The following is a 17,143-nucleotide window of genomic DNA, read 5'->3' as shown; positions in this document are numbered from 1 at the left end:
TCGCTCCAGCTCCGTGGCTGCTGGCCGCCATCTTGGCTGGGTTAATTTGCATATAATCACTCTGATTGGCTGGTGGGAGTGGCTTAAGGCATAGCGAAGGTACAGTCAATTTGCATGCTTGTGTTTTATTAGATTAGATTCCCTAGTAGTAAAATATTTTTAAAAGCAGGTACAGAAGGGTCACTGATTTAACCTGAAGTAAAAAAATCTCCTGAGGACCAGGTCTCAAGCACAGGGAAACAAAACGCCACATTCCCCACAGCCTGGTGTAGTAACAGGGGCAGCCTAAATTTCAGCCAGACAGCTCCAGGTTTCTTCTGGCCTCGTCACTCACAGTTTGGTTAGGCCCACTTGTGGACACTCATTTAGACAACTGTAAAACTGAGCATGGAGCTTCTCTTCTGCCAGGCTGTGGAAGTTAAGTGTCTGGGACCATCCCCGCCACAAGAGCAGGTGCTCCACTAGCCACTCCTCCCAGATGCCCACTTACTGTAGTCTGAGAGTTTAAATCAAGTTAGCAGACTTGGGAGGACACAGTAAGAGTTTATGCCATGCCCATGTATATATAGCACATCACAGGATAACACAATGTAACAACTTAGCTCAAGCATCACGAATCATTTTAGAGCACTGTCAGGATACTAAAAACATGTAAAATGTTTAGGTTTTGAAAACTGCTGTCAATTTTTTTCTTAAACAAAAACTACTATATACTTTCTGTGAATAAATGCATGTATATAATATATATGTGAAAACACACACACACACACATACACACATGCATGTCTGGGATGATACACAGCAAACTCCAAATGATTCACTTTGAGATGGCCAGGAAAGACAGGAGACTGATTTGGAGGATAAAGCCAGGGAGAATTTTAGTAATTTGTAATTTTTAAAAAATTTAAAAGTGACTATCTTCACATATAGATTTTTGTAAAAAGATAAAAGGCAGCTGACTTAAGACAGAAAGGGCAGCTCAGGGTCCTGAGGTGACTCTATTGCCTACCCCACAGGCGCCGGATGCAGGTACTGCCTCTCACTGTGGCCCCTGAGGCTTGTTTGCATTATTAACTGACTAGTGAATTTAGGCAAAATTTTTTTTTTTGGAGGGAGGAAGAGAAAAAATACAGAGGCTTGTGAAAACAGAGTCAGGGGCACATCTTGCCCACACTAGAGAGATTTCCTGGGCCAAGGATTTTCAAGTATTTGGTGTCAGGATCCATGTGTACTCTAAAAAAGTATGGAGGAGCCAGAAGAGCTTGGGTTACATGGGTTATACCTATGACATTAACCAGATTAGAGAATGTTTAAAATATTTACTTACTAATTCATTAAAAATAACAAGAAGAGGCTCATTTCATGCTAACTTAAGTAACATTAGGAAAAGAACTTTATTAAAAAATAGGAAGAATGGGACTCTTTTGCATTGTGGTACATCTCTCAGTGTTTGACTTGGCAGAAGACAGGGACACTCGCATTTCTGCTTCTGTATGAGACTCGCATATCTGTTTGATATGCTGTTTTGGTTGAAGTTTCTGAGCAAAAAGCCAGCCTCATACAGACATGTTTAGTTACAAAAGGAAGGTATTTCAATGGCTTAAGAAAAAAAAGTAATGTTCTTTGGTTCTACATTAAGATTTGACAAGTGGTAGTTTCTCAAAGATTGGCTGCAGTGTGGAATCTGAAACCGTGCTGGTGGGTGTTTCAGTTACGTCAACTCCTGGGTGTGTCCTGCACTTGAATGTCTCCTCTGCCCACGCCTGTTTTGTGGCAGCATTTGGCTGTTGCTGGTGAGGAGTCAGGCAGATTTTCCTTCCCTGTCCATGTCAAGAAACCCATTTGTCCACATCACCCATTCACCACTGGCAGTGGTCAATCTCACATTGGCAGATTCAAGTTCTCCAAAATTCACATTTTTTTCTTGCAAACTTGAATTTTATCATGTGCAACAAATGGTGTCACTGTTGTTTCCCTTGAGTTGACAGCCTCACTTCGTTCCTTTTTAAGGAAATGGCTGTCAAATATTCAAATCTTAACACCCAGTTTGTCTGACTTTCATTCTTTCCAGTAAAAATGATGTTCCTGAGAAAGTGGCTAGTTTAGCTTGCAACTCAAACAACTGCACAGTTCCCCTGGAGAGAGCACTGTGCTCCGACATACCGAGGGCTTTATGTGGACTTTGCCGTCATCATACAATGTGAAAAGCTGAGTATGCAGGGTTGAGATTTAGTAAAACCAAGCACCTCATGCTTCACCCAGAATTCTTAGGTCAGACCGGCATGCACCTGGTGGAGCACACAGTGGCTGCTAGTTGCACACCCTGCCTTGCTCTATGTAAGGAGCTAACCTACATAGCTATTGCTTCCTTGGCACCATGCAGGCAAATGGCCACACAGTGAAGAGGCAGCTGAGGCCTTGGTATTCTTATGAAGACAGTTGTGGCCTTGCAGATCCCTGGAAAGTGGCTCTGGGATTCTACTGTGAATGCTGCCCTATGTAAAGACTGAGGACCCCTTCACAGCTTCTGAGTTGAGAACATGGCCAGCAAGTGCTGCCCCTGGATAAGCTCAGGTTATACATAAAGGTGAAGAAAACAACTCCCAGTTTTCTATGTATAGACATGATGGACAACCGCAAACACACAAGTATGTGCCACCCTCACCACCAAGAATCAGGGACCAGCTACATAGAAAGAACTGAGCTTGTTCCCAGAGTGAAACATTACTCTTCTCCATAGTTTTATAAGTCAAAATACTGTAATTAGAGCATACTGCTCATGAGTAACACAACCACAGACAAGAATCCAAATGCTGTGCACTGACCGGGTAGCTCAGTTGGTTAGAGCATCATCCCCATACCCCAAGGTTGTGGGTTCAATCCCTGGTCAGGGCACATACAAGAATTAACCAATGAATGTATAAACAAATGGAACAACAAATCAATGTTTCTCTTTCTCTCCCTTCCTCTCTCTCTAAAATCAATTAAAAAAAAAAAGAATCCAAATGTTGCACTAAAAGTTCACAAACATCAATGACAGAGATGGAAAAATCAACCCAAACAGTGTTTAAGTTCAAATTCTATGAAAAATACCACAGCATTAAAACTTAAAACAATAAGATTTAAGGTTACAGTTGAGATCCCACTTAGTTCAAATACTATCCCAATTAAAAAAATCTTGAAGGAATTCAGGAGTTTAATATTATGGGATCCTAAATAATAAAAGGCTAATATGCAATCTACTGAACTGTGGAACGATAGGTCGCTATGACGTGCACTGACCGCCAGGGGGCAGAGACTCAATGCAGGAGCTGCCTCCCGGTGGTCAGTGCGTCCCACCGGGAGAGCGCCACTCAACCAGAAGCCAGGCTCACAGCTGGTGAGTGCAGTGGCAGTGGTGGGAGCCTCTCCTGCCTCCACAACAGCAGACTGAGTTGAGAACATGGCCAGCAAGTGCTGCCCCTGGATAAGCTCAGGTTATACATAAAGGTGAAGAAAACAACTCCCAGTCTCTTAATTGGGATAGTATTTGAACTAAGTGGGATCTCAACTGTAACCTTAAATCTTATTGTTTTAAGTTTTAATGCTGTGGTATTTTTCATAGAATTTGAACTTAAACACTGTTTGGGTTGATTTTTCCATCTCTGTCATTGATGTTTGTGAACTTTTAGTGCAACATTTGGATTCTTTTTTTTTAATTGATTTTAGAGAGAGAGGAAGGGAGAGAAAGAGAAACATTGATTTGTTGTTCCATTTGTTTATACATTCATTGGTTAATTCTTGTATGTGCCCTGACCAGGGATTGAACCCACAACCTTGGGGTATGGGGATGATGCTCTAACCAACTGAGCTACCCGGTCAGTGCACAGTCTCATGAGACTGACAAGGATCCTAATTTCTTCAGGAGGTGAAGGACAAGAGGAACAAATACAAATAAATGGAGTGAGTATGGTTAAGGCACTGGGCTCTGAAGTGCCACACAGGACCTAGAAAAGGATGACCTTGGCAACCACTAACACTCCGAGTCTTACACGTGGCCGGCACCATTTTCTACACAGATTACACACACTCATTTAAACTTCACAGAACCCAGAGGTGGGTCACCTTGTTCTCATGTCATTCCTGTTTCCAGGCCCAGAGAGCTGAGTCCCTTGCCCAAGACTAGAGCAGGGGTGGAGTGGGTGAGGAAGCTCACCCCAGTCTTGTGGTTTCAGAACGCCTCCCCCACCCTCAACCACCAAGCACCCTGCCTCTCAAGTTCAGAGGGAACCTTGGTTTTCTCTCAGAGTGTGCCTTAAAGGCTGTTACCCTTTAAAAGACCAATAAAATGCCAATAAACATTAAAAAAAGGTGTACACCCCCAACACCGTTTGGTAAGATGGTGTAGCGGTCTATGCAGCCACTCTGAGTTAGCAAGGAGGAGACTGGTACAGTAGGTGGGGGCACCCCTGCTGTGAGGCTGCCAGCATCGGCTGGGTCTCAACCTTGCCCACCCAGATGGCTAATTTGTCAACATCAAAATAAAAAGGAAAACACAGGAAAGGCTGAAGCTTGAACATAAAAGGCTGCTGCTCACAATTAAGGAAACAATTCTAAGCAATGCCATTTCCTTTGCACACTTTTTCTAAAGCAGAACATTTTAAAGATATTTCTCTCAAACATTACAGAAAACCTACAGGACACACCTGTATACCCACTGTCCTAGAACCGGCAGGTGTCTGCATTTGAGCACACTTGGGCACAGTGACTTTTCTCTGATGTTTCAAATGCTTGTAGAGATCACGCTAAGCCCTCCTAGGCCCCTCCTGCAAGCCCCAGAGCAGGACGGCCTGGCAGCACAGCCTCTGCCACACCTGCACAGAGAACAGGATCACAATCCTCCGACTGCCCCAGCAAGGTCTTCTGTGGTTTGATTTTGTCTTTTTAAAACAAGGATCCTATACAGATTTGCTCGCTGTATTTCACTATTACATCTCTTTTGTTGTTTAAGTTGAAGGGGTTTTGATTTGTGGATGATGAATTCAAGGGCTTGAAGCAAAACTAGACCTCACTTGCTGTAGCAGCAGTCTGTCCTCGTGCGCTTGAGCCAATATGTTTTCAAGATTCAAAAGACTTTTCTTTAAGTACATCACGAGAGTAGCCACTTGCCCTGTTTTTTAGAGTTTTCCTGTTTCCACATCCTGGGTGGGGCTATTTCCATCTGAGAGGGAAGAGGAGATCAGGCGGGCGAGGCAGAGTGGTTACCTGTGGTCAATTTTTTCAACCAGGTCCCTCATACAGCTTCTCATGAGACTGACAAGTACTATTTGACTGACCAAGTAATTAGCTAAGAAACACACCAGTAACTATTCTCTGAGTGGTCATTCAGAGAAACAACTTTTTATTTTCAATCCACCAGTGCTTACACTCAGAGATGGTCTCAGACGTCATGAAAAATAACCAGATGACCACGACCTTCCCCAGGACACTTACGATTCATGGAGGAAATTAAACCAGCGATGAATACCTGGCCGACTGGGTAAGTGAAATGGGACAGCAGGGAAGGACATCTTCAACTTCCCCCTCACAACATGAATGGATGCTTGGAGCTTCACCACCTTTCCCTTAAACCCGAGATGAGTTTGAACTCCAGACACTGAAATATATCACAGTATAGAAAGCATAACAACCAGAAGGTACATGTGATGGGAGCTTTTACAGCCACCCCTCAACACCCTGCCCTGGCGCCAAGGGAGCTGGGCTGACTCCCACTTCATTCATCGCTGTGGCCCTGGGCAAAAGAGGGTGCCCCTGCTTTACTGGAACAGGCCAGTAACACTGTCTCACAGTGCAGGCAGCTCAGTGATAGTACAGAGGGGGAGGCCTGGTCCCGGCCCCCGCACAGTGAAGTGCTCCATACACACTGCCTCTCCTTCTGGGACACCACTGGGGCAGGGGGCTGGGGCCTGGACTCATCCGTACAGGCTGGTGACCTTGGGGAGAGAGACAGCAGGACCCATCCTGCTCACCTCTCAGTATGCTGTGTTGTAGGGTTAGAGCAGTGATGGCGAACCTTTTGAGCTCGGCGTGTCAGCATTTTGAAAAACCCTAACTTAACTCTGGTGCCATGTCACACATAGAAATTTTTTGATATTTGCAACCATAGTAAAACAAAGACATATTTTTGATATTTATTTTATATATTTAAATACCATTTAACAAAGAAAAATCAACCAAAAAAATGAGTTCGCGTGTCACCTCTGACACACGTGTCATAGGTTCGCCATCACTGGGTTAGAGAAACCACCCTGCCATGGAGCCAGAAGTAGCATGTATCCCAACCACTCTGCCTGTGAGGTGTCTGTCCTTTTCCTAGGATTAAAAACGTACCCATTTTTCTTGACTACTAACTTTTCCTCTTATTGTTCTTTTATTCTTCAACACAAGTAACATATTCTAATGAAAAAATTCCAAGAGTTTAGCTTTTGTTGCAAGGCAGGAATCATGATCAGAAACCTGAGCAGACACTGTACCCAAGTTCAAGGGCAGACAATTAACAATGATGCGCAGGCTTTACACAAACATGCACTCCCCCTCCCCTGTGATACTTTGGTTAAGTTCCACACCTCAGGAACACAAAATAAACATCTTTACATAGAGGGTACATTCCTATGTACCCTCTACAAGTGAGCTTTGAAGGTATATTTCTAAAAAGTCAAGGCAGAGTGGGACAGCTACACAACATACAGCTGTTTGTGAGGTAATCCTGAGTTGCTGCACTATTCAGGCAATGAGTCACTGGCTTGATCTTTTGGAGAGTTTTTTATTTTTGGTCATCACCGAAACACTTTTCCTTCCTCATTTAGGGGAGTGAGGATCATCCTAGGCACGTCCTCACTAGTATTTACTGACTGCACATCATGTAGGTGTGTTCTCCATCTAGGAACCCACGTGCGTGTGTACAGGTTTTACTAGTAGTACCGGCTAAGCCATTAGATTGAGTGTAGCAGGAAATGACACCAGGGAATCCAACTTCCACACAGCCTTCCTGCACACTCTTCTCTAAGGTGAAGATTTCCATTTAATTGGTGATCCAGGAAGACTCGTGAGAAACTAAACCTTTCTATCATCAGACCTCCATTTCCCAGGAAGAATGGGCTTACACAAAAAGAGTAATTTGCTCTCTGGCTCCCTACCAGTCTTACAAATACAGACTCATAGATGGGTGAGCTTGCTAAGGACTAGAACAAGATTAGGGCAGTTAACAACTTTCTTGAGGCCAGAATAACAGCCAGCTGGAAAAGGATCAGATAGCTTTCTTCCTCTCTGGCCATGAATGTCATTTTGGCTTGGCTCTTTCTGCTCTGAGCCCAGCTCTGGACATAAATGTGGGTTCTATCTATGGAGGGCCCAGTTCCCCAAACCCCACCCAGCCATCAAGTAGAGGGAAGACCACATGACACCTGTTTTATTATTCCTTTAAAAAAATATATATATTTTTTTATTGATTTTATTTATTTCAGAGAAGAAGGGAGAGGGAGAGAGAGAGAAACATCAACAATGAGAGACAATCATGGATCAGCTCCATCCTGCATGCCCCCTACTGGGGATCGAGCTGGCAACCTGGGTATGTGCCCTGACCAGGAATCGAACCGTGACCTCCTGGTTCATAGGTTGATGCTCAACCGCTGAGCCATGCTGGCCGGGCTATTTTACTATTCTTAACAGGCAATTAAAAAATTCAAGCAAGCCCTGACCGGTTTGGCTCAGTGGATAGAGCATCGGTCTGCGGACTGAAGGGTCCCAGGTTCACTTCCGGTCAAGGGCATGTACCTTGGTTGCGGGCACATCCCCAGTGGGGGGTGTGCAGGAGGCAGCTGATCGATGTTTCTCTCTCGTCGATGTTTCTAACTCTCTATCCCTCTCCTGTCCTCTCTGTAAAAAAAAAACCAATAAAATATATTAAAAAAAAATTCAAGCAATAGCCTTAGATGGGAGGCTTGGTCCTGTACACCAAAAAAGTTTAGGGTTTGATCCCTAGTTGGGGCCTGTACGGGAGGCAACTGATTATTAGTTTCCCTTTCATATTGATGTTTCTCTCTCTCTCTCCCAAATCAATAAAAACACATCCTTGGGTGAGGATTAGTAAAAAAAATTGAAGCAATAGCCTGAACCAGAGGCCAAATCTAACCTGCCCCCTGCTTTTGTATATAGAGCTTTACTGGCACACCGTCATGCCCCTTCGTTTACTCATTGTCTATGGTTGCTTTCATCACGGCCAAAAACAGAGACTGCCCAGAAACTGAAAACATTGTCAATCCCCATCCAGAGCTGTGCTGTCCAATACAGCAGTCACTAGACACATGTGCCTATTTAAATTTGAAATAAAATACAATTTAAAATTCAATTGCTCAGTTGCACTAGTCACATTTTAAGTGCTCAACAGTCACATGTGGCCAGGGGCCACGGCAGTGGACAGATAGCACGGAGAACATTCCTGACACCGAGCAGTTCCCTTGGACAGCACTGGAAGTACAGGATTTAAATCATCAAGTTAAATTTACAGCCATCCGGGTCCAGGCACCTTCCTCCTTCTACAGGCAGAAGTGTTCAATAGTATGTCATATTCACACTTGAACTTTTTAGAATATGCTAATTCACCATATTAATGGAAAATGCTAGACTATCTAATAGAAGGAAACCACCAAGCCAATTGGGACAACTAATCAGTGTAGTGATAGTATTGGTTTATTTGTTTACTTGTCTGCTCCCCCCCCCACATCCCCACCCCCTCCTGTAAACTCTAGGAAAGCTGGGCCATCGCCATTGCTTCATAGGGTCCTGCTTGGCAGAAGGAGGCAGGGACTGGACAAATATTTGTATAATAAATGAAGAAGTGAGTCCTGGGCACAAAACTGTCATACAAAGGAGGCTGCTGAAACAGATGGATGTTGATAAGGCCTTGGAAAGAACTGCTATTAATCCTGTGGCAAAGGTTCTACAAACAGCCCAAATTTCAATTTTAAATGAGGTAGTTTTTTTTTTAATGATCTAAACATAGCCAGGTTTGAGGCCTGACCCTGCCACTTACAGGCTGTGTGACCTTGGGCAGGCTCTTTTCCCATCCCTGTGGGAGACCCTGCTCCCTAAGTGGGAACCATGGTGCTCCAGGGTGAGAGGAGCCCCTCAGTGCTGCCCCTGGGCCGTTTCCCAGCACCACTACATCAGGCCCTGCTCTCTAGTGCACCTGCCCAGAGCTGGCTCCTCAGGTGTCTCTCCTGCACCAGGGTCCTTGCTGGGTTTCTCCACTGAACTTGGGCTCCTCTGCAGTGGGGCTGTCTCTCAGTCAAGTTTAATGACCCTCGGCACTGAACACACAGCATAGCTGCTAACGGATGTTAAAATAATCAAGACTCTCAAAGCCCAAATAAATACAACACTTTGCTAAACCTCATTAACATGCTTTTTCTTAAAAAATCCTTACCAGTAAATCAAGCATTCTTCAAGTTTTGAAATTAGAAAGTACCCCCACCGTTTGAATTAGAAATTAGTTTTAGGTCCCTAAAGGTGACCCCTTCTTAACAACTCAAGTCCCTTCAAGTTAATGCACTCCACTCCTTTCCCTCCGAGGTTAGAGAGCAAACAACCAACCACTCACCCAACAGCAGAAAGTACAAATAGGCCATAACGAAGTCTTGGAATTAAAAAAACAAAATCAATGTGGTATAAGATAAAAAATAAAATTATTTCATTTCAGAATAAATTCATAGTTCAAAAAATAACTGGTACACAAGTGTCTAATAAAATCAGAAATCTCACAAATCAAAAATGTCTATTATTTATAAGATACTTCAAAATAAGTACTGCCAACTTAAATCACAATTGCATTTGTTTTTGCCCACTTGGCTCTTACAGCTGAATTATCTACAGGCCACGCTCGGCGGCGTTTGCTCTTTCCTGGGCACACAGCAAAACAGCGAATTCACAGCCTGACCTATAAGTTGGTCACTGTGGACACTCATTCCCACCAGCTTCAGGAAAGAGGGTTGGAGAGAACAGCAACACCCATTTTATTCCAACTGATTGCGTTTATCATCGCTGGGTCCACCCTGGGCTCTGAAAAATCCTGCCCTGCACTTTAGTCACACAAACTATTTAGTCACCTAGAAAACGTGCCCCCACCCTTCCTCAAGGGGATTCTGACAGGTCAAATGGTCTTATTAGGCACAGCTGTGATATACATTTTGAAATGCTTGTAAGAAGCTTTTAACATCTATGTTCTATTTCACCCCAACAAAAAATCTGCATAATAAATATTTTAAAATACCAAGAATAAGTATAGTACTACATGGACATATTTTAATGTTACTATTATTAATTACTATAGGAATTGTCTTTTAAGCTAAGTTTGTGTTTTTTAAGCCAAATTTTGTATAAATTACAAGAGGCAAACTGAAATTATTAAAAGTAACCTATATACACATTGAAAACTTGTTGCCATGTTAAATATTAAAGTCAGATGGCAAGACAGAGCCAATTTAAATGCAAAATATGTCCTAGGTGTCTACGAAAGCACTAACATTTCAGAAATTAGGACCCACAATGGATTTCAATATTTCAGAGAAGGACTGTATGTCTCTTTTAGGCTCCACAGCAAGAATGAAAACAATCCTTTCAAAGGAAGTTCTTTTCTAATGGTTTCTGCACAATTTCTGACTGCAATTCATCTTTAATTCAGGGATGTGTCCCCGATGAAACCTTCGCAGTATTAAGCAGCATAGATGTAACAGAAACTCTGCGGACGGACAGACAACTTGGCCAGGCACTGCCACCCGCCTCCCCTTCCTCCCCCCACCCAACACCTTCCCCAGGCGGTGACTTCACATCCTTTGACATCAGCACAGCTCGGAAAGGGGGATGGGAGAGCGAGCAGAAAGCAGAAAAACCAGCTTTGAACTATGCATGCAAGGCCTCTCTCAAGACTCAAATTCTGTGAGTAGAACGTAAAAAGCCAAACTGCAGGGACACGCCCAGCCGCCCCTGGTTAAGTCTGCAGTGAAACCGTGAATTCTGCTGGAAAGGACTTCCTGCTGGTCGTATCTGAAGCACAATAGCCATTTATTAACTAGCCACAGAAGGTTCCGACTCAGTGAAACGCACAATAACTTACCTCGAATATGGAGAAGGGCCACGGGCTGGAAAGGCCCATTGGAGTTGGCCGCATCCACCACCATCCTGCCCCCCGCTTTATTACATGTCAACATCTAGACTCGGCGGGGAAGGCAATGGACTCCTTAAGGCAAGAAAGCAGCCTCCATTTTAGTTTTAAAAAAAAGACAAACTGAAGCTCTGCAGCTGGAGGGAACTGGCTGCCGCGTGATGTCAGCAGGCACGGAGCCCGCCGATTGGCCGGAAGCTGCAACTTAAAATGACACTAAAAAAAACCTGCAAATGGAAAGAGCCTTCAGTTTGGCTGTCAGCGTGCACGGGAAGCCAGGGCATTTTTGGCTTTCTGCAGTATTCATTTCAATAACTTTTAGGCAAAGATCCCATCTCTAAGGGGGCAGGATTGAGGCCATAACCCCGCCAGACTGTAAACAGATGACTGAGAGCTACCAAAACCAGTGTGTGTGGGTATCTGTACCGGAACCTGAAATTTCAGTAGTCCCCTAATTGGTATCCCAAAGTCAATGGATTTTATACCCACTGGCCGCCTTCTATTTTCTAGGTCTAATGACTTTAATGTCTGTATTTTATTTAGCATCTTGGCAATCCAGGTGTGTTTTTTTTTTTAAAGCAAACAGCTATTCAAATATTACACAGTCCCAATTCATAAATTTGGGCTCTTGTCAACCTCTCCTACCACCAAGTTATAAACTTATAATCATCAAACACTGGTTCTTCTTGAGCTCTAATTTTTATTGGAAAAATTAAGTTAAAACTTAAAAAAATGAAATTATATGGAAAATGAAAACTTTAATTGCTAGAAAGTAGGAGTTTAAAAAAGACAAAACAAAATGCAGTATTTATTGTATTTTAAAGATGTCAACATATTAGATACTTTTATGTTTTAGATATTTTGTTTATATTTAAAACTAAAAGTATTTTAAAATTATTTTTATGGGGCTAGTATTAAAAGTTATTGCTCAGATCTTAATTTTTTATTTATAAAAAAGGCTAATGAAAAAGCTGTTCCAAGGAGAAAGACATAGTTTCTAAATTGGAATATCCTGGGTGGGGTGGGGGAGGGTTGAATAGATTCCCTACACTAAGAAATATATGAGCACGAAATAAGAACAAGTAAACTCTAAGAATAATCTCTCTGGCAGGCAGGACTTAAGAAATTCCTCATTTCTTCACATGTACAACTAAGTCTGTCTGAACCACATACCTCTTTTTATAATTTCTCACACAACTCCCCCACCCCTCTTGCTCACTTATGAACAAGAATGTAAAAACCCTTTGGTTCTTAAATATATTAATAAGGAGAAACACCTGGAACACAACTAGGGTGGGCAGTTACATCAATTCCCAGTCAGGGCACATATAACTAGATTTCGGGTTCAATTCCTGATCCCGGTGAGAATGGGAGGCAACTGATGGATGTTTCTCTCTTACATCAATGTTTCTCTCTCTCTCTCAAAATCAATAAAAATGTATCTTCAGGTGAGAATTAAAAACAAATAAACAAGTAAAAACACACCAAATCCCACCCTTACCCCCGCCCACTCCCCCCGTCCGCCCGTGCCCCCCCCCCCCCCCCGCCCCCGCCCGCCCGCCCGCCCGCTTCCACAGAGCTGAGGATGCTGCTGGAGTCTATAGCTGGCCACGAAATTATAACGAGTAACAGGGAGCAGGCACCGGTGAGGAGCCTCACACCTGCCTGGCTCCTCTGCCATTTGAACAGCAGACGTGGCTTAACAAAAACAGCCTGTGCTTGGAGTCAGGTGACGAGAATTTAGATTCTGGGTGCTGACCCTCTGGGTTCGCTGGAGGTGGGTGAAATGGCTCCCCCTCACCCCCGGAGTGATGCCAGATGAACTCAGACTTAAGTACAATTAGGAATGAGGGGTACAGGGGGCTTGGTTACGGGTCCAGAAGCACATGCTTACTGCAGGTCTGTACTTTAAAAACACAGAGACCTGCCCTCAAATACTTTAATTTTTCACTTGAGACAAGATGAGGCAAGTACCTGTCCTAAGATTGTGATAATGAATCAGAATGCAAAATAAGGGGGAAATACCACCTAGAATCTATATATATAAAACCCTAATATGCAAATAGACTGAAAGGTGGAACAACTGGTCACTATGATGTGCACTGACCACCAGGGGGCGAGCATGGAACATGGTGGGCATTGGCTGCAGTAGGATGGTGGAGCAGGTGAGCAGGGCACCAGACCAAGATGGGGCGCGGTCATGTCAACTGGGTGAGCCTCTGGTGGTTACTGAAAATTCTTTGCTCCTGTGCCCCATGGTCCCACCCGTCGCACACACCTGCTGCCAGCGCCAGTCCCACTTGTACCTGCTGCTGGCACCAGCCCTGATCACTCAGTGACATCCGTGGGTCCAAGCGGCAGCTGCCCATATCACACTGCCCATATCACACCGTGTGATATGGGCAGCTGCCCCTGAAGGGTTCTCCACCTCCCCCTGCTCCTGAGTGGCAATCGGGCCCGGCAACCGCCTCTCACACCCGCTATCGGTGACAGTCCCACTCGCACCCGCTACCGGGGCTGGCCCTGCTCACACTTGCAGCCGGCCAACTCACACCTGCTGCTGGTGCCTGGTGTCAGTGCCGATTGCTTGGTGCCGTGAGTGGATGTGAGCAGCAGCTGCTGGCCCCAATCACCCCTGAGGGCTTCTCCTTCTCCTCCGGCTCCTGAGGGGTGATCAGGGCAGCAGCTGCCAGTAGCACCTGCTGCTGGCGCTGGCCCCAATCACTCCGCGCCATCAGCGCATGGAAGTGGCAGCGGCGGGAGTGGGGCTGCTGGCAGATAGGGAACAGGTGACCGAGGTGGGAGGTTCCAGGTGGGTGTGCGGAGAATGGGCCAAGAACCGCCCCTGTGCCTACCGCAGTCTTGTGGCCCACAGTTCCTTTCAAGGTGCACGAATTCGTGCACTGGGCCCCTAGTCTTTATATAAAACATTCAGATTAGAAGTCAAAGAAAAAGTGAAGACACTTCCTGATGCATTTTCCCCTAATGGTCTTAGATCAAAGGATCTCAACTTTCTTAGTGACTCTGCATGCTCTTTTGAGCCTTATGCATATGAAGTTCTTTAAAGAACTAAAAGACTGCAATCTGGAAATCACCAATGAAACACACTCTAAAAGAGAAACAAAAAAATCAATAATATGGGGAAGGAAAAACCCTGAACAAGTAAAGATAAGGTATGTTTCTGGACTGGAAGCATCCTAAATAATAAAAGCCTAATATGCTAAGTGTCTGGTCGTCTGGTTGGCCATTCAACCAATCAAAGCATAATATGCTAATGATATGCTAAGGCCGCTCAACTGCTTGCTATGACTGTGCACTGACCACCAGGGGGCAGACAGTCAACCAATCGTTATGATGTAAACTGACCACGAGGGGACAGGCGCTCTGACCGGTAGGTTAGCTTGCTACTGGGGTCCGGCCGATTGGGACTGAGACAGGCTGGACATGCCCTGGAACCCTCCCGCAGTCCCTCCCCAGCTAGCCAACCTCCTACGTCCCTCTCCAGCCTCGATTGTACACTGGTGGGGTCCCTCGGCCTGACCTGCATCCTCTCGCAATCTGGGACCCCTCAGGGGATGTCGGAGAGCGGGTTTCAGCCCAACAGTGGAATGACTGGTCGCTATGATGCGCACTGACCACCACGGGGCAGACACTCAATGCAAGAGCTGCCCCCTGGTGGTCAGTGCGCTCCCACAGGGGGAGCACTGCTCAGCCAGAAGCCGGGCTCGCGGCTGGCAAGCACAGCGGCAGTGGTGGGAGCCTCTCCTGCCTCTGCAGCAGCACTAAGGATGTCCGACTGACAGCTTAGGCCCGCTCCTGCTCCGGGACATCCCCAAAGGGCTCCCAGACTGCAAGAGGGTGCAGACCAGGCTGAGGGGACCCGCCCCCCCCATCCTAAGTGCACAAATTTTGTGCACTGGGCCTCTAGTAAATACTATAAATAGGCTGGTGTTAATTCTTCCTAAAATTGGTTTATAGTCAAAATTCACCTGGGTCTCTTTATTTTCCTGGTAACTTGACAAAATAATCCTTAAGTTCACCAGGAAAAATAAGAAGCAAGAAGAATGAGGACACTTCTAATAGAAAAGGACAGTTCTACCAACTATAAAGTGTATAAATTAATGACAGTGTGATATGGGCTTAGGAGGCAAGTTGATGGGACAGAAGCAACAGCCCCAAACTGATAAATATATTTATACAAGTGTAATATTATGATAAAGAATTAATCTCAAATCAAGGATGACTGGTTGGCTATATGTGAGGGAAAATCAACTTAAGTCTTAATTTCATACCAAAGTAAGATCTGAGTTGGGTTAAGCAGTTAAATAGATGGAAATGACAACTCCAAGTCTCCATAGCCTTTAGAAGAAAAGGGAAGTGAATATCAATTTTCAAGCAGAAACGAACATTTAAAAACACTGAACCCCTAAGGGATATTGCTCACATTAAAAAGTTTCAAATTTCTGTATGTTTCCTCTGAACACCAAAAGGAAATATAAATGCTACAAATGCAACGAGTTAACAATATACTATAACTGGTTAGAAAAAAACTGAGGCCTCAATGTTTAAATGATTTAGTTCACAAAAGAACTATTATCAAGAATTGTATGAAAAAGTAATTCTTCACCTATCAAATCAGCAATAATTAGTAAGAATTATAATTACTCAATACTGGTAAAAGCAAGCTGTAACCCTGCCAAAAAATCTATAAATTGTTCTGGAAAACAATTTGATAATATGTGTCAAGATTCCTTAAGTAATTTTACTTCTGGGAATCCATTCTAGAAATATAGTAGCCATGAGTGAGCACCACATTTTTTTAACTTTAAAAAATTTTGCTAAAAAACACAAAACATAACATTTATCATCTTAACCATTTTTAAGTACACAGTTTAGTGGCACTAAATACATTCACATTGTTGTGTAACCATCACCACCATCCATCCACAGAACACTTCCATCCTGAAAAACTGAAACTTGGTCCCCCAATAAATACTACCTCCCCACCCCCTCTCGCAGCCCCCACACACACCATCCCACTGTCTAAGTCTGATTATTCTAAGGACCTCATCGGAGTGGAACCAGACAGAATTGGTCGTCTGTGATGGGATTATTTCACTCAGCCCAATGTCCTCAGGGTTCATCCACGTTCTTTCCTTTTAGGGCCAAATAATATGCCTGCCTTTAGATGGATGGACCCCGTCTTGTCCCATTCATCCTTGATGGACATTAGTTTGCTTCCACCTTTTGGCTAATGTAAATAATACTGTTATATCCTGGGTACACAAAAACTATTTAAGTCCCTGCTTCCAATTCTTTTGGGTACATTCTGAGAAATTGAATTGCTGGATCATATGGTAATTCTATTTCTAATTTTCTGGTGAATTACCATGTAGTTTTCCGCAGTAGCATTTTACAATCCCACCAACAGTGCACAAGGGTTCAAATTTCTCCACATCCTTGCCAAAGCATGTATGTACCTGGTATGTACTATTTAGTATGTATGTATGTATGTATGTATGTATCTATCTATCTATAGTAGTCAACCTAATGGGTGTGAAGTATCTCACTGTGATTTTGATTTGCATTTTTCTAATGATCAGTGATGTTGATCATTTTTCATGTGCTCATTGGCCATCTGTATTTCTTCTTTGGAGAAATGTCTATTCAAGTCCTTTGCACATTTTAAAATAGGATCATTTGTTATTTTATTGTTGAGTTGTAGGAGTTCTCTATAAATTCTAGATATTAATCCCTTATCAGATAAATGATTTCCAAATATTTTTTCCATTCTGTGGGTTGCCTTTTCACTTTGTTGATTGTGACCTTTGATGCACAGAAGTTTTACATTTTGATGTAGTCTAATTTATCCTTCTGGTTGTTGTTGCCTATGTTTTTGATGTCATAGTCAAGAAATCATTGACAAATCCAATGTCTAAAGTTTTT

At 43.8% G+C, this 17,143-nt stretch overlaps 1 protein-coding gene across 6 annotated transcripts in view; it reads right to left on the bottom strand.

Moving 5' to 3' along the window:
• LOC139009144 (serine/threonine-protein phosphatase 2A 56 kDa regulatory subunit gamma isoform) overlaps nucleotides 1-17,143 on the bottom strand; it is a 137,744-nt gene that overhangs the window by 85,143 nt on the left and 35,458 nt on the right. Inside the window, exon 1 of one of the 6 annotated variants that reach the window (XM_070413229.1) lies at nucleotides 11,150-11,330. The exons of 4 other annotated variants lie outside the window; for them this stretch is intronic. In XM_070413229.1, coding sequence (XP_070269330.1) covers nucleotides 11,150-11,243 — 94 coding nt within the window. In that variant the 5' untranslated portion in view covers nucleotides 11,244-11,330. Of the gene's footprint in view, nucleotides 1-11,149; nucleotides 11,331-17,143 lie in introns of those variants that run through there. One more of the 6 variants, XM_070413235.1, reaches the window with a different exon arrangement.

The sequence above is a fragment of the Myotis yumanensis genome, unplaced genomic scaffold (genome assembly GCF_028538775.1).
Source record: "Myotis yumanensis isolate MYYU_CA2020_CCGP unplaced genomic scaffold, mMyoYum1.0.hap1 SCAF_1, whole genome shotgun sequence".
Classification (NCBI taxonomy): Eukaryota; Metazoa; Chordata; class Mammalia; order Chiroptera; family Vespertilionidae; genus Myotis; species Myotis yumanensis.
The sequence above is the reverse complement of the archived record's forward strand: the minus strand, read 5'-3'. Positions and strand labels throughout refer to the sequence as shown.